This window comes from Symsagittifera roscoffensis, chromosome 10, assembly GCF_963678635.1.
Source record: "Symsagittifera roscoffensis chromosome 10, txSymRosc1.1, whole genome shotgun sequence".
Taxonomy (NCBI): Eukaryota; Metazoa; Xenacoelomorpha; order Acoela; family Convolutidae; genus Symsagittifera; species Symsagittifera roscoffensis.
Window position 1 is genome coordinate 20,573,695 of NC_087071.1, and position 21,395 is coordinate 20,595,089.

The 21,395-nt window shown below is 32.2% G+C and overlaps 3 protein-coding genes across 4 annotated transcripts in view; 1 reads left to right on the plus strand and 2 right to left on the minus strand.

The window, feature by feature from the left end:
- Window positions 1-21,395, minus strand: part of LOC134855194 (dnaJ homolog subfamily C member 10-like) — a 434,156-nt gene that overhangs the window by 138,787 nt on the left and 273,974 nt on the right. The gene's annotated exons all lie outside the window — the stretch shown is intronic.
- LOC134855193 (dnaJ homolog subfamily B member 9-like) overlaps window positions 1-21,395 on the minus strand; it is a 427,207-nt gene that overhangs the window by 131,831 nt on the left and 273,981 nt on the right. The window lies entirely within an intron of this gene.
- Window positions 1-21,395, plus strand: part of LOC134855275 (uncharacterized) — a 98,865-nt gene that overhangs the window by 55,238 nt on the left and 22,232 nt on the right. For both annotated transcript variants that reach the window (XM_063871754.1, XM_063871755.1), the window contains exons 7-15: window positions 960-1,247; window positions 1,689-1,828; window positions 2,257-2,406; window positions 2,633-2,824; window positions 3,045-3,162; window positions 3,685-3,814; window positions 5,284-5,452; window positions 10,843-11,082; window positions 14,822-15,057. In XM_063871754.1, coding sequence (XP_063727824.1) covers window positions 960-1,247; window positions 1,689-1,828; window positions 2,257-2,406; window positions 2,633-2,824; window positions 3,045-3,162; window positions 3,685-3,814; window positions 5,284-5,452; window positions 10,843-11,082; window positions 14,822-15,057 — 1,663 coding nt within the window. The remainder of the gene's footprint in view (window positions 1-959; window positions 1,248-1,688; window positions 1,829-2,256; window positions 2,407-2,632; window positions 2,825-3,044; window positions 3,163-3,684; window positions 3,815-5,283; window positions 5,453-10,842; window positions 11,083-14,821; window positions 15,058-21,395) is intronic.

Here is a 21,395-nt window from a genome sequence, read left to right on the forward strand (position 1 = left end):
CTCTTAAATAAGTCGCAATAATTTCCTTAATTTTTTTTCCAGGAGAACTTTTTTAAAACTTCATAGTTTTTCTTGCGTTCGTTAATGTTTCCCAAGTTGGTTACGTTCAAAAACTTTCATGTCTTTTTAGGGAAAAAAAAGAAAGTAAAACATACAGAACAACAGTTGATGAATTCGGTTTGTTTTTCGTCGAGCTCACTTTGAATGAAGTACCTGAAAATGTGAAATTAAAGATTTATTTTTGAAGTCTGTCAACTATTACCGACCGTTGAAAGCTGAAGACAGCCGAACGGCAAAAATAGCATAACTCTACAAGATAAGCAATCGTAATTTGCAAAAAAAAAGTTGTTTTGATATGCTGTTTTTTTTTCTAGTTATGCTAATTTCAGTTTTTTTGAACCAAAAATAAAAGTGAATCAAACCTCTTTTTTCTCCTAAAATAAAAATACAAGCGGTTAATCGAAGCTTAACCTTGATGAACTACAGTCAAACTGACGCAAATTTCAAACGTTAATTCTGAAATTGGCGCCTTTCATTCCATTTTTTTAAAAATATTTCCCATTTTGTTTTTGTTCACTGATAGCTTTTCCCGAAACAACCATTTTAAGACCATTCACATAAACTGTAATCCGTTTGTTTTCGTTGCAACCACTCAAGTAATGCATTTGAATTTGTTTTGTTTGTTTTTCACGGTTAATGGTTTGTTGATTTTTCCTTGAAGGCTGTACCAATACTTGATGGATATAACAAATTGCAAGTAATCTCAGATTAATGACAACCTAGACAGGTGAAAACAATCAAAACAGAATTAATGTATTTCCATATGTACACACCAAATGTATGAAATCTCTATGATATCCATTTAAAAAAATATAATTTGCATGACTAGCAAATTTGTTTTTTGAAAAATTCTCGACTAGAACTGTGCAATGAATAAAAAGTTTGTTTGTTTTTTGCAGGGATTTGTGCAAGATGGAAAACGTCTGCAAAAACGGTCTTTGCGACATGGACGGTAAGGGGTCGTTCAAATGCACATGTCACGAAGGCTGGCTTGGCACTCATTGTGAAATAAAAGACCAATGCAAATCACACTCAAACCCCTGTAAACATGGGGGCGATTGCAGAATGGATGTTACAATGGGCACTTACAGCTGTAAATGCCCGGACAATTCAGGTTTCTGGGGTCGCAATTGTGAATACTTCAACGAGTGTCGGAACAACCCGTGTAAACATCAAGGCATATGCAGGTACGGAAACCCTAAAAAAACATGGCGATGTCACTCGACAAGCTTATGCTTTTTTGATATTCAGCCGAGTCGAACAAAATTGTAAATGTAAATTTCAAAACAATTCTTGGTAAGGAGTTTCTGGCTTGAAATGAAACTATTACTATAGAAGTCATGAAACATTTTTAAAAACTGTTTTTTTTTCGAAGTTTGTTTGGAAACAATCAAGTTTTTCTACATTTTTAGACATCAGTGGTTTCCATAATTTGTACAATAATTAATAAAAATTGATTTTCAGTGTACTTATATGAAGTACTATAGCACTTATCACAGTAATGAATGCAGGTGGTAACTGGTATACCGAAAAAGTAGTATGCTCGGCAATAAAATTTGTCCTCTAAACTCACACGCTAAACAATCTCGAAATAATCGGACGAGAAAATGTTTTTTTTTGTTCTGTAGAAATATGACCTATGGGAGAGACGGGAGAGGGGAGTACAACTGTGAGTGTATGGGCAACTTCCAGGGAAAAGACTGTGAGGAGTGGAACCACTGCAAGACCCCTGGATACTGCGAGTACCAAGGAGAGTGCTCCTTCGTTGGTAAGTTCCAATTAGAAAAAAACATTTCGTCGTTTTTGACCTGTTTTTTTTCTTCAAAATTAGGCTGGGAAAAGGTCAAAATTTCTTGAAGCTCGGCCTGATATTTTTTTCTCAAAATAGGGTTTTTACACTGTCTTGGAAAAGATCGGAATCCTAGTTTGGATCACATAAAAGATGAAGGAATTTGTTTTCAAATCTCCCATGGATCTGTGCCGGATGACTCGTACGTCAAGTGGCTTGTTGTCCATTTTTGTTGGATTTTTCATCTGCATTATAATATTCTTTCTGATTTCAACTTTAATTTGCCCTACCAATTGTTTTCCTAAATGATAAGAAAATTTACTTTAAATTTTGCATCAAAAAAAATTATAACTATTTAGCATAAATTGTGACTTTTCTTGGTCTTTTTTGTTAAATTACTTGCTTAGGTCACAATAACTCGGTTTGCAAATGTCGAACTGGTTACTATGGCAACCGGTGTGAGAACTACAACATATGCGAAGTGAACAACCCCTGCCAGAACAAAGGAATCTGCCGGCCTCAAGGAGACAACGGATACACGTGCACTTGCCTTGGAGGTTCACAAGCTGTTGATTTTATTTTAAAATTTTGACTTTTTTAAAAATTTTAATTGTCAATTTTCCCACAAACAAGATTCAAGCAATGCTTAAAATTATCTATATAGGCATCATCGACAAGTATGAAGCATATTTTAGTCGAATCTCGAGGCTTTTGTTAACGTTTTTTTTTATCATCAAATTGTAATAAAAAAGTTATCTCGAAAAAAAATATTGTTATTTTTAGGCTACACGGGCAAAAACTGTGAACTATTCGATCCATGTCAGATTACGCAGTGTCGAAACGGCGGTGTTTGTGTAACAACAGATGAGATCTTGGGCACCTTTACATGCAACTGTCACGAACCCTTTTACGGAACCCGCTGCGAACGGGAGAATTATTGCAGAGGAAAAGAATCGCTCTGTGATAAAGAAAAAGGTTTCGGAGAAGCTTGTACAAATTGGATCAACAAGAAACTACTTTAAAAAAATAAGGATATTGGTTTCTGCTACAAAAATTTTCAAGATTTTCGCAGTTTCAAAAAATCAAATTTTAAATTGTCAAAAACTATAGATAAATAAAAAGCGACCGAAGTAAATTTTAAACTTTAAAATGAAAAGTCGATTTTTGAACCGAATTGTACAATTTCTCCGACAAGGTTTCACGTGTCGCAATCTGACAACCATGCACTACGTGTGTGAACCTATCAATCCGAATGTGCTCATTGGAATATGTCAGCAGAACAGAGATTGTCTACATGGAGGAATATGTCTGAGGTAGAGTGATACATTATATGGTACAGGACTAAACAAATTTTAAATTGTGGTCTGAAACGTTCACGCAACGGTTTTTTTTTATATTGAAGTTTCGATTTAACTGAATGGGAAAAATCCCACAAAAGTATCATGATTGTACAATAACTTCCATAATATTTTCTAAAAAAATAATGAGAGAGAAAAATAAATAATGAATAATTTGTTTTTAAAGTTATAGATAAAAGATAAACTATTTTCAAAATAGAAAAATAAAGATATTTTTTATGAAAAAACTGTAGAAGAACAAAGACTGAAAAAAAATATTTAGAAAGAGAAATAAATCTTCCAAAAAATGACAAAAGTAAGTTGTATAAGCTTCGAAACGCTCAATTAATGGTTTCCCTGGTTTTGTATATACATTCTTTACAAACTGATCTATCATCTATCGCATTAAACTGTCCAAAGATTACATATCCCTGACATATGAAACTCAAATACTATAGCTCACCTGTTGTACCATTTGACATTTGACCTGTGTTTCAGTGATGGGTCATGTGACTGTAAGCCCCCCTACAGTGGTCGCAGGTGTGAAGTCATTGAGCCCTGCAAGGACCCCAATGTCTGTTCCAGTAATGGAGAGTGTGTCCTGTCCATAGATGGGAAAAATGCAGAGGTGAGTTTATGTAATATATGTAATATAGGTAAAATATGTAATATTTTTGAGTAAAATATGTAATAATTTCATCGTTATTGTAGTTTTCAACTCCAATTTTCAAAACAATTTGACTTTCTCCACTATTCAACAAAATTTCTTCAACTTTCAAATTCTAAAGCTGACTAATTCACAGAATTTTTAAAATTCTACTTATAAAAATATAAATCTGTCATATTAATCTAAAATTGACATCTGCGCTGCGCTGCGTTCATGAGTTATTAATTAATTTATTAAAATTATCTAGCAATGGTTCACGTTTTTAGAAGACTTTTGTCTGGAAAATATATCTGTAAAATTCAATATGTAAGCTGTTTTTCCAACCATATGGATTTGCTTTGGATATTTGCCTTCAGAAACACAATTTAACAAAGATAGCCTAGAGATGTGCTAGTTTCACAGAATGTTCCATATTACCATATTCATAAAAAAAAACTGTTTTGTTGGTTTCTTTTCTTCAAATTAGTGTCACTGTTAGTGCGTGGTGTGATTCGAGAACTATACAAACGCGTAGAAAGTTAGTGAATTAGGCAAGGCCGACATTTAAAAAAAAATGAATACCAAAAAATGAATTTTTTTTTTCTAAATTTCTCTAAAAAATTTTTTCCTTTTTGTAGAAAAATTATTTTTTTAAAGGAAAACCGGTGATATATTACAATAAATGGTAATTTCAAGTTAAATAGCTGGATCATTTTTTGTTATACTTCGCACAGTATTTACAATTTATATTAAAAGCCAAATTTTTGACAAAAGAAGTTTAAAATTTGAGTTTTTCAATAACGTTTTATCTGGCAGAGTAACATGTTTACAAAAAATATCTTAGCAGCATGTACAATTGATTGAAATTGAAATGACTATATTATGCATTACAGTTCTCAATTTTAATACATGCACTGTAGTTAAAACTACCACCAATTGTAACATATCACCAGAAAACCTTTATTGCCGAAAACCCTATCCGAAATTAGTTTTCTTCATAGTCAAGTTTTTGAGCCTACAAATCTTTAAAAAAAGAAGTTATACTCGATCGCGTTTTTCACTCGAAATTAGACGAAAAATCGGAAATTTCATACCCGTTTTTCTCGACACTCGGAAAAATTTGGAAATTTTTTAATGATATGAAATAATGTTTAAAATTATGTTTATATATTATGATTTAAAATAATGATAATGTTTATATATCACTCAACTCAGTCCAATGATTAATTGTGGTACCTGGTTTCGAGTTGAAGACAAAACAAAAAAAAAGAAAAAAAAAATTACACCCGAATACAAAGTTCCTCTTTTTTTTCAAATGGTCAGAACAAAAATATATAGCTTAGTCAATCAATCTAAAACTTTCAACAGCGTTGCATTCGTTATAAATTATTTTATAATATTTTCTAGGAATGTTTCACAATTTTTGGAGTATTATTTGCCTTTTGTTTCAGTGTAAGTGTGCAGTTGGCTTCTTCGGCAGCAAGTGTGAACTACATGACCCCTGTCTGATGAAGAGATGCAACAATGGGGGCAACTGTGTCCAGCTGAACCCCAAGCTAACTCCAGGAACAGACAGACTAGGAGTTCAGACTGTCTGTCACTGTCCTCTGGGATACAAAGGTTGCTATATATTTATATCGAGAGAATGATGCAAAAATTTTCGGGTAAAAATTTCCTGGCAACCTTGAAACAAAAATTCGGTCTCAAAAATATAATAAAAAAGTTTTCTGAAATAGATTTTTGTTCCGTTTAAATGATATCGCGGCACCAAAATGTTTGCAAATCTCTAGCGAGAATTGAAAAAAAATAAGAATTAGATACACAAAATCAATAAAGATGTGCCCATGAGTTGGAAAGTTAATTTTCTACAAATAAAGAAAAACTTGGAGCAAAAATGTTTACTTCAACTTTTATACCTAATCTAACAACTCACCAACTTCTTCCCACTTTTTTCCATCACCTTCGAAAAAACATGAAAGATTTTTCCAATTTTTTTCTTAATACAAAAATTCAAATTATTTTAGGAGACCTTTTCATGAAAGGGGAATAAAATATGTGCTATGTTTCCAAAATTGAGTATTCAAAAGAAAAATTGCAGAGAGTCAATTGTGATTTCATAATAAAGCTACACTTGTCGTGATTCAAAACCGGAAAAACAAATCGAAAACGCTTACTCAGTGTCGAGAAAAACCGGACTTCAAATTTTGCTTTTAGATTTATCATCTTCTAGAACGCTGAATGCGATTGTTTCCCTGGTCATGCGGTGCAGTTTAGTTTAACAGATCAATCCAATTTTATTGCTAAAACCATAATAATTTTTTAATTCTGCGATAATAAGCCTTCTACTATTGGCATTTGAAAAAAATTATCGAAAATATGAAAAAATATATATATTTTTTTGGTTTTAAAAATAATTATATAAAACAAATATATAAAATATACTAGAAAGAATAACCGTTTATCTGGAGATGTTAAGAAAATATTATAGACTAATTTTTCCAGTTTTTGAAAGCAGGGGTACCTCTAAAATTTTGGTCAAATTTAGTTAAAAGGTCTACTAGATATTGAAAATATACCTTTTCAGTCACATAATTTGCTCTTTTTGCTTAAATTATAAAATCAAAATGTTCCATAAAATGCTGTCGTCAGTGATTTTGTCTCTTTCGTTCTCACAAGTTACAACTAAAACAAATGCTTTTTGGTTCATTTTTTGTTCAGATCTTTTTTTGTTTTTTTGATTTTCAACTAACAATTTGTGATAAAAATTTTTTGAACAACCTAAAAGTTTTAGACTTCTTGAGCTTAGGCGACCCTTTTGTTTCTAACGTTGTTAATTTGGAGCTATTTGTAGTTATTACAAGATAATTGGTAAGTTGGGGGTTACAACACTTGCCTCTCATTCAGGTGTTAAAAATATTCATGTGGTAAAAGCTTGTTGTTTTTGTGGAATGAACGGCAAACATCAGTCACTCGCACTAAACCGCTTCAACTGCAATTTTTCTCCAATGTCTAAAAAATGAGGGAGTGTTTGTGCTTGTTAGGTTTCTTTTTTCAGACATTGCCAATTTTCAACTACGGTCATTTGACGTGATTTTAAAAATTCATCTGAGGGCTATTGATGTTTTGAGCACAAATAAAAACAATATTTCACCTCAGATTGTTTCTCGCTAAGTTTTAAAATTGTCACTTTGGTATAACTAATGCCCGCCTTGTTTGAATTTGATTACATATGAACCAAATTGTACCTAAAATGATCAAATATGACAAAATGAACGAAACCTGCGATGGTTTATTTCAACCTGCTAAAAAAAAACACAATAAAAAATTTGACTCGACGATGTTTTCAAAGTTTCGGGATACTTGAACTAATCTATATCCGCCGATTTTTGCCGTTGTTCTGATTTTTGCCGTTGTTCTGGTTCATTCTTGAAGTTAAGGCTAAAACGATATGTCGACAAACTTTCAATTTTTTTGTTGTAATTTTTCCTCTAAAAGCATAGATGCGCACCTGCATGCTAATATTTTAGATTTTTTTCACGAATTCACAATTATGAGATTTATTTTAAACCTTTTTTCAAAGTAAATCTTGAAAAATACCAATTAGCCAAATATAGTTGAAAATTTAAAGCTTTTCTTTTTTTCAAATCTTCACTCCGAGTGTACAATAAGCTTTGAAAGAATAAACAGAACACGCCCTCACAATCAATTCAAAAATTTGCATCTGAAAGCATTTTTGAAAATTTCAAACCGCTCCAAGCCGGATCACCAAAAACCTTTAAACACTTTGATGATCAAACCTTTTCTTTAAAGCCATTAAAGTTTGCGGTTAATTTTTGCCCTTTCAAAGAAAAAAACAGTTAATTCATTGAAATCTACAAACAAAAAAATTGAATTGGAATTTTCCAACGTAGGTGGTAATTTTTTTTAATGATTTCAAAATGCCTCAATCAACAGAAATCGCAAAAGGCGTTTCTTTATTTCCTCAAACCACTTTCCAAATGCGGCGAAAAAACAACAACGGAAGCGAGATTTGAATAATGGATGCTTATATGGGAAGAAGTCGAAATTGTCCCTTGAAGTAAGGAAAAGTAAATAAAAATAAACAAAAGGTGTGCACGCAATTGCGGCTATTGATTCATTTGCAACCTTTGTCGTCATTTATATTCTCTAAATGATAAAAATATGATCTTCACATAAACAATAATGAATTTTTTCGTGTTTTTTATCTTTTTTTTTCTCAATGAGCAACAATATAAGAAGAAAATATGTTAAGCAAAAAAAACGACTGTTTGATTTGAATTATTGATCAATTTGAACGTTTGAAACTAATTGCCGATTTGTCCAAACCCAATTGTAGTTCTTTCATGATTTTCTATCAAAAACTCAGATCAAATAGAAAACTCTTCGTTAGAGTTTTGTAATTATAAACTAGAAGAACTTCTATTCTAGATCCACCTATTTCGACGGTTATTGTCATGCTTAAGTCGAAAAAAAATTAGGGAGAGATATGAATCTTTTTTTGTTCGGTTAACACCAAATATTGCGACCATCCTACCAGCCTTGATTTAATTAAGTGGTAAACCGCTCATAATCAAAATTATTGGCAACGTAATTTCTTAATCTTTTTCAGTTAATTAAAAATTTGTTGCAATTTAGTACAATTCAGCTCAAAAAGCAGTTTTGATCTTTGAAGTGTATTCCTCATATCTATGAGGCTTATATAGCAATTCAAAGCGACCGAGATTTTGCAGTTGGGTCAAAGACTGCTACCAAGAAGTAAAGTTTCGTAGCTCATAACTCAGAGATAAGGAAAACCGACCTTCTTTTTGTACTCAACTTTGAAACAAATCTCGATATTGTCTAGAGTTGAGCAAAAAGGCTCACTGATGGCTTTAAAACATTTCTCTGTTTTCCTACCACGTAGATATTGCTTATTTAAAAAAAATTCTTCGTTCTCAATGGGTTTACTTATAAAAAAAACTAAAATTGAGCAGCAAAACTTGCAACCAGAAGGATGTTATGGGATTTTAGGACAAGGGTTTAAATGGAATGATTCAAAAAACACAGATAATTTGGCCGTCCAAGCAGCGTTTTACTCATCTATAAAACTGTTTTTTTTCTTCAGTTTTCATCGGCCAATTGGCGAGAAGTCGATAAATTAGGACCTTCGATTGATTGTAGAAAACAAATAGATACAGAAAGCGAGGACTCGATTTTGGAATTTGCTCATATTTTTTGAGACATAGAAAAAGATCTGTGCGCCATCAAAAATGAAAACAAACAGCTCATTTAATTTTCATATCTCGATTGTTTTGAAAAAAAAATTGGTTAAAGAACGATTAGTGAAAATCAAGATCCAGTCTGGTTTTACACCAAATAATAAATTGAATTTAACACTGCCCTAAATGCTAAATGGAAATCAAAAATTAGGTTTTTTTATTAAATTTCTAATAAGGAATGAAATAACCTAATTTCAAATTATTAAGTTTGATCATCAGATAACTATGAATCGAAGTCCAACAAAAAATGTAGGATTCGGTTAGAATCTAAAACCAACTAAAAACAATTGCTAAAAAAAATCAGAAATCATAAAATAAACAATCAAACCTTGATCTAATTTCTCATTTGGAAATTTTTTCATTTTCAATTGATTTGAAAAAAAAATCAATACATAAAATTTCAAAGCTCTTAAATGTTTATCTTGTACATGCTTTTTGTTCCGAATTTCGAAGAAAGTAAAGAATATGTATGCTCGGCGTGTTTTTTTTATTCAGACAAATTCTCAAAAATATTTTTCTTGGGGATTGATCTATGGATCTACATGGTCCCAGTCGGAACATTAAGGCTTTGCGCTGTTACGAGCAGTTTTGTTTGGTTTTGAACTGAATTTGAAGAAAAATAAAAAATCGGTCTATTTTTTTTTAGTTTTGGGAGTTTTTTTTGTAAATTGGGAGTTGTTGTTTTACAAATACTTTCTCTTAGTTTAGCTAGAGTTTTAAGAATTAATATTATAGCAAGTTTTGTTCATCTTTTTTTAGCTTAAATTATAAGGTTTACGTATTTACAAATTTTGAAAAAAAATTGGAAGAAAAATGTATCTGAACTTTTTCGGATTTTCTAAATGATGCTATTCTATCGCAAGACGAGCGTTTTGAATTTTGCAAAAATTTAGTTTGCATTATTTTTTTGCTTTTTTTGCTAGACTTTCTACTTTCTGGGCCAATAATCCCGAGTTCATATGGTATTAAGAATAATCCGCCCTAAAAATAATCACTTGACAAAAGGTATTAAAAAAATCAATCACAAAATCATTACCACAACCAAAAGCAACAAAAATCCTTAAAATCCTCTCTCTAATTTCAACACAAAGACTCTTACGGCCATTCAAACGTCACGTCAATTTTTTGACGTCTCCTTTTTTGGAAATCGAATGCGACAAATTTCCTACAGATTGTTTTTCTACGATGATGTTCTTCATTTTATAGCTCATATTTTTTATTTTGGATTCAATTTGATTTTTTCATTGTTTTTTTTTGTGCTCGCTGCTTTTATCGGGATTAAAAGCCAATAAAACAGTCATAATAAGGGACAAAATGTTCTTCAAAATGCGCGTTAGCAGGTGCATTTCAGTAATTCAGTACCCAGCTCGCTTTTGTTGATGTCTAATGTCACTTTGAGCATTTCGAGTGTTGAACTCAGTATATTTTTTCTTATGTTGATCCGATGAAAATTTGGCACAAAAGCCAGTGATTTGATGCGATAGCAAGGCTGATAGAGTTTCAACAAAAAGCACTTTTCAATAAGTACAAAGTTAGGTAAAAAAACCTAAAAAAGTTTAAAAAGTGAGAATAGTTTAATCGCTTGTAATGTAAATCACCTGTCTCTTGAAAACTATAATTGCGTTGACTTTGGCGATTAAAACTAAACGCGGAAAAATGACAATGTGAACATAAAATGGAATACTACTTTAATTTTCTAGAAACACTTCATCTTTTTATAACTTTTTTCAGGAGACGATTGTAGCGTCATGAACAAAGAGTGCATCAACAACGAATGTCTAAACGGCGGTCTATGCATTGAAGCTATTTCCTCCAGCGAACTATCAAGTATGGCTACCACATACTTCGAGAGCGAGGGTTCTGCTACATTTCCGAGTGCATACACCAAGTCGACTAAAAGTTACCTTGCGAAAGATAACTTTGTGTGTAAATGCCCTGACAAATACAAAGGACGAAGATGCGAAACTTTGAGTGAGTATGAGTTTCGAAGTTGTGGCATATGTAGAACAATTTTTTGTTTTGACAATTAGTCCAAAGTTGATAAAACTAGCAACCTTTTTTTAAAGAGAACTAATTTTACAAAACTTAGCACAATAGAGGCAATTGTTTGAAAAAATGTTAAATTAGGCACATTTTATTGGGTGAGTGGCATTAAAAATGATACAAAAAGCAGATAAAGCAGAATGATTTCATAGTTGTCAACCTAACAATTATGATCTTATTTCAACCTCGCAATTATGAACAAGTCAGAAAAAATCTGAAGCAGCTAAAAGGAGTTTCTTACAAATTATCGGGACAAAAAGAAAAAAAAATTATATATTTAAATCGCTTTTTTTCAACTTGCGTTAAAATTAGACAATAAGTTAAGAGAAAAGAAGTTGCTCAGAGTTTCACCAAAATTATAAACAAAAAATTTTTTCCGAATTCGCAAACAAAATTTCGCCCCGCGAAATCAGGTACAACAAATAAACCTCAGAATGGGTCCAGAGATTTCTCATTTAAGCCTTTGCATTGTTTATTTGAAATGTTTGAAGCTTCGTGTAGCGTTTCCTAGACAATGAAAATTTTCACATTTTCTTACTCGATTCTTGGTGATGCCTTGTTTTTGTTCCGATTTTGAATAAAGTGACGGAATATTTGTGCTCGGGTGGCATTTTTTTTCGAGACAAATTTCGATTTTTTAACCAACAATTTTTGACAAAAGTTCTTATATTCGATAGGTACTGTTGACTTGAACTGAAAGTAAAAAATTTACTTGTTTTCATTTTTTCAAAAACATGGGTATTAAAGATTGTCAATTTGGCCAAATTGGGACGAATAATGCGCGATATTTTTTGTGGCACTAATAATAGTAGGTTCAATCCCTGGAAATTGTTCCAAATTTGATTGAGGCATGTTGTTTGATCTATATAATACTTAAATTTATGCAAAATATATCACTTTGTACTTTAAATAGTGTGTGGGAGATGATTTAAAAAAAAACATTTAAAAAACGTTTGAAACTTTTCCGGGTCTTTTTGGAAAATTTTATCAATTATTTCATTTTAAATTACTCCATAAATTAAAACGCAGTCAGAAATTTCAGAGGTTTGCCCTGTTACGAGCAATTTTTTGAGTTTTTATTCAATTACATTATTACATTAACGTTCTAAAACTACGCGTTCTCTGCTTATCACACTATGAACAGAAAAGGGCACAATCTTTTTTAGTTTTTCTGTTACGGTTTTTTCCGTTCACAGCAATTGACATCTCTTCTTTTATTAGTTTTTCATATAAATGTTATTTAAGTGATATTGCGTCAACACTCAAAAATAAAGTTCACTAAAATGGAAAACTCATTAAATTTAGAGCAGTTTGATAATGTTTTCAGACACTTGATTTTTTCAAGTGTTCGCTTTTTTTAAAATTTGCTAGTAGTGTGTTTTTGCGAGCTGATTTTTACGCGAGATGCCATGTCAGGATACAGAACATCAGTGTTTGGCAATTACTCTGTTTTCGGGTTCTGTATAATTAGTTGGCTCAATGCAAAAACCAGCAATCAAAAGTCACCAAGAAAATCGACTAAGAAACGATATCCAATGAAATGAGTGCTCATTCCAGCGGCCTCATTGTTCTAATCGTTTCGGCTTTCGTGAGTCAAATAACGGAATATTTTGACGGAATTTTCTTTTATCATTAAAAAGGTTTTGTTGTGCAAAGCTTAAATTTAAAATGATATTTCACCTGTGATCAGTTTTCGTAAAGTTATGGGGTTTTAAAGTTTGCCAGTTTGGCCAATTTGGGACAATTAACACGCGACTTTTTGCAATATTTACGCGTAAGCGGAAGTTTTATCCGCCTTAGAAATCGTTCCAAATTGTTTGAAAGAAACTTATTTGCCATAATTGATTAGTACTAGGAGCTAAGTCTATCACTTTGTATATTATATGACGTGTGGGGGATTATTTTTACAAAAAGTTCAAATTAAAAAAAATAGTTTTATTTTTTTTTACGTTTAATATTCTCGTGTTAATTACTGCTCCATAGACCTTAAAAGGCAGTCGGAACATTCAGGGCTTCGCCCTGATACGAACATTTTTTTTTGTAGGTTATTGAAAACACTAAAACTGATACATATTCTTAAATAGCTGCAATTACCAGTCACTCTGTTTTAGGCGCAATCGGTTATATCTAATTCTAAATGGCGTGGCTTAATCTGGTTAATGCCAGTCTAGCTGCAATTTTCCTCCGAAGAAATCAACGAGACGGACAAATTAAATGGATGTGTTTAATTTTGCTGGCATTTAAAATATTACCCGCCCCTTTTAAAACTCAAATGGATTCCTTTAATTCTACTAAAATCAGAAGGCAAAAATCATGCACCCTTATTTGTCAAAAATGAACTACCCTTTGTTTGGTGCCTATAAAATTGTTTCTCCTATAAAGAAATAATTCAACGCCTAAAAATCTGCAAATTTTGTGCCTAGTAAAAAATCTCTCTTCTTTTGGCAAGGGGGTAATAGTTAAAAAAATCCAACAACGATGCCTAAAAACAATTAGAAATATTGATTATGAATACGATACGAACAAGAGTGCTCGTATCAGGGAGAAGCCCTGAATGTTACGACTGCCCTTTTACGGTCTATGGAGCAGTGTTCGTTTTATAAAAAAATGCATTTAAAAAAATGAATTGTTTTTGAATTGTGGGAGTTTTTTTCATAATTGTCCCCCCTTACGCCATATAAAGAACAAAGTAAACAATTTTTGCTCCTAGTATTAAATCAATTTTGTCAAATGAGCGTCTTTCAACCAATTCGGAACAATTTCTAAGACAGATTAAATCTCCGCTCACGCGTTAATGGCGCGAATTATATCCCGCCTTAATTGTCTCAAATTGGCCAAAATGGCAATCTTTAAACCCCCATAACTTTACAAAAACCAATCACTGGTAAAATCTCTTTTCAAGTTTAAGCTTAAGACAAAAATAACTATCGAATGACGTTTAAAATTCCGTCAAAAATGGCTAGTTAAAAAGTCGAAATTTGTCTGAAGAAAAAAACCACCCGAGCACAAATATTCCGTTACTTTCGTTACGAAAGTCGGAACAAAAAGCAAGGAAAACAGTTTTTATGAATTTCAATTTCTACCAGTTTGACTATAAGGTGAAGAAATAATGATAAAGCAGACCACATAGCTTTGGCTACTAGAAAGTGATACTAATATGATGCAGACTTTTTGCTTTGTAGTTGGCAGAACCCAAACTAAGACAGTGAGGGTTGAAAAGTGAGATGAAAAACCAGCTTTACATATTAATTTAATCAGTTTTATGGATACTAAAAAAGAAATAGCTTCTCGAAGTTTTTTTTTGATAGATCCCTTTGGTAGAAAAAAGTTAAAAAAGTAAAAATAATTCTATTTGAGCTCCGTTATATGAAATTTGTTAGCGAAAAAAAATATGTTCAAATTTTTTTTTCAAAAAATGTCGAAAATTGGTTTACTCTGATAATTAAAAAGCACACACTTCAAACTTCCTTTTTTAGTTAAACTTCTTAAATTACAGATGGTATGGTATTTTGTAAGTAACTGAGTAAATTACTTATCGATTTGTTTGTAAATTTTATTTAATTATATTTTTATTAACATATTTTAGATTACTTAAGCTCATATAATATTATTTTTTTCATTTAAGGTTTTTTTCGAATTAAACCTGATCCAGTAATGGGCTTTTTAGGACAATGTCTGGGCAAAACTGAGAAACTGGAAAAGGGCAAAGGAATTATCGAGTGGAAGTCGACTGCCATGGGGCAAGTCTCTTTAGCCGCCTGTCCATTTGGCAGCCAGTCTCTCTACAGTGTACAGCAGTTAGAAAAGGGGGCGGGATTCGCCCAAAGAGACTGTATGCTAGTTGACCGCATGGACGGAAAAGAAGCTCAGTGGGATGTACCTAATACTGATAATTGCGATCCGGTAAGCATTTTGGCGCAGTGGGTAACGATTTGCTTACGCTTTGCGCTCTCCAAAACAAGAAGCTGTGAGTTCGAATGATGTTTTTTTTGCTGAAACTCTGCTTTGCGTTTTTAATTTGCATTTACAGTTTTGGCTACATCTGCACCTTTTTCAATGAGTTAACATTTCTGATATAACTCAGTAATGTTACATCTAATCAATTCTATGACTTTGTAATTCTTGTGCCATATTTTATGTTTAACCGTATTTTATTTCAGCTCTTGGTATGATTAATGTCTGAATATTTTGCTTGATAAATTCGTAAAATATTTTCTTTTCTTTCAGTTTGAAGTCATCGCCTCCTTATACTCTTCAGTTTTTTAATCTGAGACGTTTTTTGTTTCCTTTTAATGACTTGAAATATAAGAAGCGCCATTTAAAAGGACACTTAGTGGAAATTGTATTCAATTTTAAGCGGTTTAAATCTTCTTTATCTTTTCACATGAAACTGGGCTATAATTTAACCGCGGTTTATAGCCGTTTTATTCTTTGTATGCAAATACTCCTTTTTTCTATTATTGTTTTCCATAATTTTTCCCTTTTTTCTTGCATTTTCCAGATCTCTTTCTCTTTTTTTTTGTAATAAACAAGATGATTTATTGTACTTTATTGTATGTTTTCACCTGTTTGAAATAAAGAACAAAGCCCTTTTAGGCGAACAATTTTGATTTTTCCTATTTTTGATGAACAGGATTTAAGTCGACTTCGTTCAGTTTTGTAGATCCCCCCATTGAATCATAGCAGGATGATATTTTGTCAGAAAATAAACACGCTTTGATAAAAAATATATATTTTGCGATGAAGTGTGCAAATATTTGATAACAGGGACGGATCTGAAAATCTCACGAGAGCGGAGTTGAAAAATTAGGAAAATTTTCCAAGCTTCTAGACTAGTCTTTGTGCATGAAATATTTCCGGACTGATAAATCTCCTGAAAGCTGTTTGAAATTGCATGATCAGTTTCTTGGAAACTTAAAAGCAACATTTAAAAGCCTGATAAACTCAACAACAACGACAACATAGTAAAAAAAGATGAAATACTGCCGGTTTCTGTGAAAGCAGCACAGAATATTCCGACCGCACTGACTAAAAAGAGAGAGTAAGTTTTGTTTTCATTTTTTCCCTAAAGCTTTTGGGAAGAAATGAAAACAAAAATTGAACTCCCTTTTTGTAGCCAGTGCGGTCGGAAAATTCTGTGCTACTTTTTTGCTAACTTTAAACTTTTTCAATAACTGGTGATTGAATTAGTTTAAAAACGGCTAATATAAAGTAATAGGAGCTATAAAATTGTAAAACTTCCATTATAAATACACTGAGAGTATACTGTTGTCATTTAGCCTGTAAACTGAAAACATTCAGACGAGTTTTTATCAACTCTGAGACAAACTTTCTGGCTTCTTAGAACCCAAATTTACCACACATGACATATGAGTTTTTTTTGAGGTAGTGACATATGAGGTTTTTTGAAGAAGAGACACTGCGCCCTAACTTTTTTAACCCTTAGAACAATAAACTGATTTGGCAAGGCTCAGCAAGAAAAACTAGGGTTTAGCGGATGACATTGAAGTGTCAGAGACCTGCAAGGTTTTATCTTGATTTCATCTCATTCTGAAGAATTGCCTTTTTTTGACAAACTGCCGCTATTGATCAATTGTTTTAGACAAATTCCTTAATGCATTTCCAAAATTTTACTTGGAAAATACTTATATTGACGCTGATTGCACTTTAAGAAATAAAACTTCGATGCTGATGGGGTAGTGTGACAGTGCCGAAGAACAGCAGCAACGAAAAAAAATTAATTTTAGTGCCAAAATGAAGACTTTTGTTCAAATTTTAAATTTGGTCAAAACACAGTGTTTACTATTAATTTGTCACTATTTTTTGCTGTTTTTTTGCTAGAATTAAATAGTTTATTTAGGAGAGTAATATTATACAGACAGGTAAACAATAAACCGCATGTACAAATCAAACCCACCAAGGATCATGCAAAAAGCTATGCAGATTATCGAGGCATGACCCTGATAAAAACCTATGACAGAAGTTGCGAGATAATATCCGACTTGATGATTCAAAAAAATAAATCTAGAAGATCTCCATTATCTTTAAGAAACAATGAAAACAATTTTTTGAAGGACCCATTTAGTTGATGCTCAGTTAATTGGTTTAGGTTATCTGGTATCAGCTCGTTTGATTTCAAAAAATTATAACATTTAAGAGACACATTTTTCCATGAACGCTGCATTATTTGTGTTCTAGTTTTCATGCTTGGTAAAGTTTTTGCCACAGAGGCCTGAGTAGCCCGACGATTCTTTAGAGATTCCAAATTGAAAGTTTGAAGAAGAGTTTTACCACGAAGTTGATTAAAAGTTTTTTTTGAATATTTGTCTGAAATATAAGTCAAAAACGGTGTCAATCTCAAACGAATGTACGATATATGAGGCATGCTCAAATTTTCTCTTGAAACAAATAGTTTTAAAAAAGCTTTTTTGCATCACAAATATTTTTTCTAATAGGCTTTTTGATGTTGCACCAAATGCAATTAAACCGTAGGAAATGAGTGTCTTTGCATAGCAGTTATAAAATTTAACAAGCCTAATTTTCGAGAAATAGTTTCTACCCTTGAACAGTAAACAGTTAAATTTAGCTAATTTACCACAAACATTATTAATATGACTTTCAAGTATGAGTCTGATGTCCATTTGAATTCCAAAATACCTAAAATCAGAAACCTCGGCGAGTACATTACTACCAAAAGAAAATACTTCATTTAAGTTATCTCGTCCAAACTTCATTATTTTGCACTTCTTTTGGTTTATGAGCAGTTTGTCATTATTGCACCAATTACATATTTTATTTTATTCTATCTAGAATTTCCTTTTGGATGCAAATTTTTGAGCATCAACTACCGTTGTATCATCTGCAAATAATGTTAGCTTAACGTTGCTGGCTGACGCCATATCATTTATGTATAAAAAGAACAGAAATGGCCCCCAAACTGAACCATGAGGAACACCTTTTGTACATTCTCGCATATTCAAGACCGATTGATTTGAATAAACATATTGCTTTCTCCCTGTAAGATAGTTTGTCATTAATTTGTGAATTTTCCCTCTGAACCCATATTGATAAAGTTTGTCAAGCAAAATTTTCCGATCAACTGTATCAAATGCTTTTTTCAAATCAATAAAGCAGGAGTAATCAAATTTTTTATTATCAATTGGTTCACGAAAAAAGTCAGTAATGGACAAAATGGCATGAGTACAGGAATGATTACTTCGAAATCCAAACTGATGCTTATCAATCAAGTTGCTTTTAGCGGCAAAATTGGATATGCGCTTGAAAATTAGTTTTTCAAAAAATTTACTTATACAAGACAACAAATTAATTGGACGGTAGTTATCGGGTTCAAATTTGTCGCCATTTTTTATACAATGGTAAAATTTTTGCAATTTCGAGAAAACTAGGAAAACACTCTTTTTCGAAGCAGATATTGAAAAAATGTGCTAAATGGTCAGCCAGCACCGGAGCAGAAAATTTTACCATTTTACTACATATCCCATCATGACCAGTGGACTTTTTATTGTTCAAGTTTTTGATTTCCTCTTGTATCTCATATCGATTGGTATCATATATAACGAACGTGTTTTTATCAACTGGAAAATTTGATCTATACACGTTTCGTTTTAAGTTTTCTGTTAGTTTTTCTCCAATAGTAGCAAAGTGCTCATTGAAAACATTAACATCGAACGAAGCAGTATTCACATTTTTTTAACGACAAAAATGTTTAAAAGCATCAAAAATTCCTGATGAGTTCTTCTTCCTCGTTATCATGTTATCATAGTACCGGCGTTTACTCACCCTTATAGCCTTAATAAAATTGTTCCTACATGAGGCGAAATTATTTCTGTTTTCGATGGATGGTGTCTGAACCCACTTTTTGTGTAACACATTTTGGTTATTCATCATTTTCTAAATTAATCCATGAGTAGTTTTTTTATTCTTTTTTCGGATTTTTTTTTGAGCAATACTTTGAAAATTCATCAATCAAGATTTGGGTCATTTCAATGATGTAAAGGTCATGATCATCATCATTAATCTCGTTCAATCAATTTTTTAGCGAAATTAAAAATTTTAAACAAAAATCATCATTCAGTAGTAAATCATAGTTGAAATCCGATTGATAAAAATCCACGTTTTGCTTTTCTGAAATAATTTTTAGGTCACACATAAGTCCATAATGGTCACTAATATTACAAATTATTGTTGTTACCTGAGTTTCCTCCGCCGCAATTATATGGTCAATGCATGTACTTGATATTTTAGTTACTCTAGTTGGCTCGATATTTTGAACTTCCAAGTCAAAAGAAAGCAGAAGATTTTTGTAGTCAATAACGTTGCGCTGGCTACCTATAATATTGATATTTAAATCACCCATTAGCAAAATTTCACCGTTTACTGCTTTCATTTCAAGCAATAAATCTTCAAAGAAACTCAAAAAAGTTCCCGTTTGAGATTTGGTGGACGATATATTATGCAAACATTTAGTGGACTGTGATCGACAAAACACATTTTGATAACTATGTGCTCCAAACTGACTGGTAATTTAAAATAATAATAGTTAAGGCCAGTTTTAAGGAAAGCTGCAACGCCCCCACCTCTAGCGTTTACGCGGTTTGCACAGACAATTTTGTCATAACCTTCTAAGTTATATATGCCAATAGGATCATTGTCTGAGAGCCATGTTTCAGTCAGCTCGATTATTTCAGGCTTGTTATCAAAGGATTCAAGTAAAACTGATAATTGGTCATGATGGGCTCTTATGGATTGAACATTTAGAAGAAAAGCTGTTTATGTTGTTGTCATATCTCGCAAAAAGTTTTTTTTTTTAAATGAAATAAAAGAAATTTACGGCAAAAAACTGTAAATAGAGTTGAAATGCTTTTGCCACTAATCAGAATCATTTTCATGATTATTATTTCCGTTGTTGATGAACTTCGACTGTGGAGAATCTCTTTGAAGTGATTCCACAAATCGCACCAATTTGACGGGATCCGATACCCTACTGTATAATTCATCAATCAGATGATTTCTTTCCACATTAATCGGGGTTCTTTCTCTGTCACGTTTCCTCACTGAAACAATAGGAGGGCGAAAAAAGTTGTTTTGATTATTTTGTACCACACGAGGATTTTGTTTTCTAGCATTATTTGCCCTTCTTGCCATCATTGGGTTCTTGTTGTTGAAAATTTGATCAGCATCCTTAATATCAACTAAGTTGTGCCTTTGAAATCCACCATCTGTTTTCGAAACGTAAACTTGTGGAGCACAATTATATGTAACTGTGTACATTCCCAAACCCCGAGAATAATCAAGAAGCTCTGAATTGCGCTGAGTTAGTTTCTCTGTTATATACACTGGTTGCATATTTACAGGGTGCAAAAATTTTTTCAATAATTTTTTTTTGCCATAAATTCTGTTCTTTATATCAAAGTAGACAAATTTCACTATAACCACACATTTTTGGTTTTGACTCACAGGGCCGAGGGAATGGCATGCCTTGAGGTCGTTGCTGTTCACCTCCACGCCCATAACTTCGTTAAAAAAGGCAAGGACATCTTGGGTAAAATTTCCGAAACGTAAAGGTAAATATTGCAAAATAACACAATCTTTTGAACTATATCTTTCCATTTCATTAACTTTATTCTCTTGAAAATGCACTCAATTTTGCAATCCAACAATGATATCATCCTTAGCATTTACATTCTCAATTAGCCCTTGTAATAGGCCTTTCAATTTAGGATCAATATTTACATATTTACATATCTTTTATTTCATCGAATAAAGTATTGAGATTCGCCATTGAATAAGTTCGCGATGTTTTAAACTCGTGGCAAGCAAAAAGAGCAGTTTAGAACCGACTGTTTCTCATTGAAGGTTTAGAAAATTTTAAAATACCTCTAGGTCGACAATTTTTACCAACCAGTCTAAACAAGAGAAATAAAACGCGAATTAAAGCCCATTAAAATTGCACAGACCTTGAAGGATAGGACAGCTTTACTCATTAATATAAAAAATTGTGAAAACTGGTCCGTTTTTTAAAAAACAGTTAGAGGTAACACTCGAATAAAAAATTGTCTGTTTTGGAATTTGATCCAAAAACGATAGCGAGAAGAGAAAATCTCGAAACATTATCAAAATCTCACTTTATGGATACATGTCAACGAAAGTTACGGAAACGATAGCAAACTGGTCAGAGGAAATTTGCGAAATTTTAAAGTTTTAAATAGATGTTTCCAAAA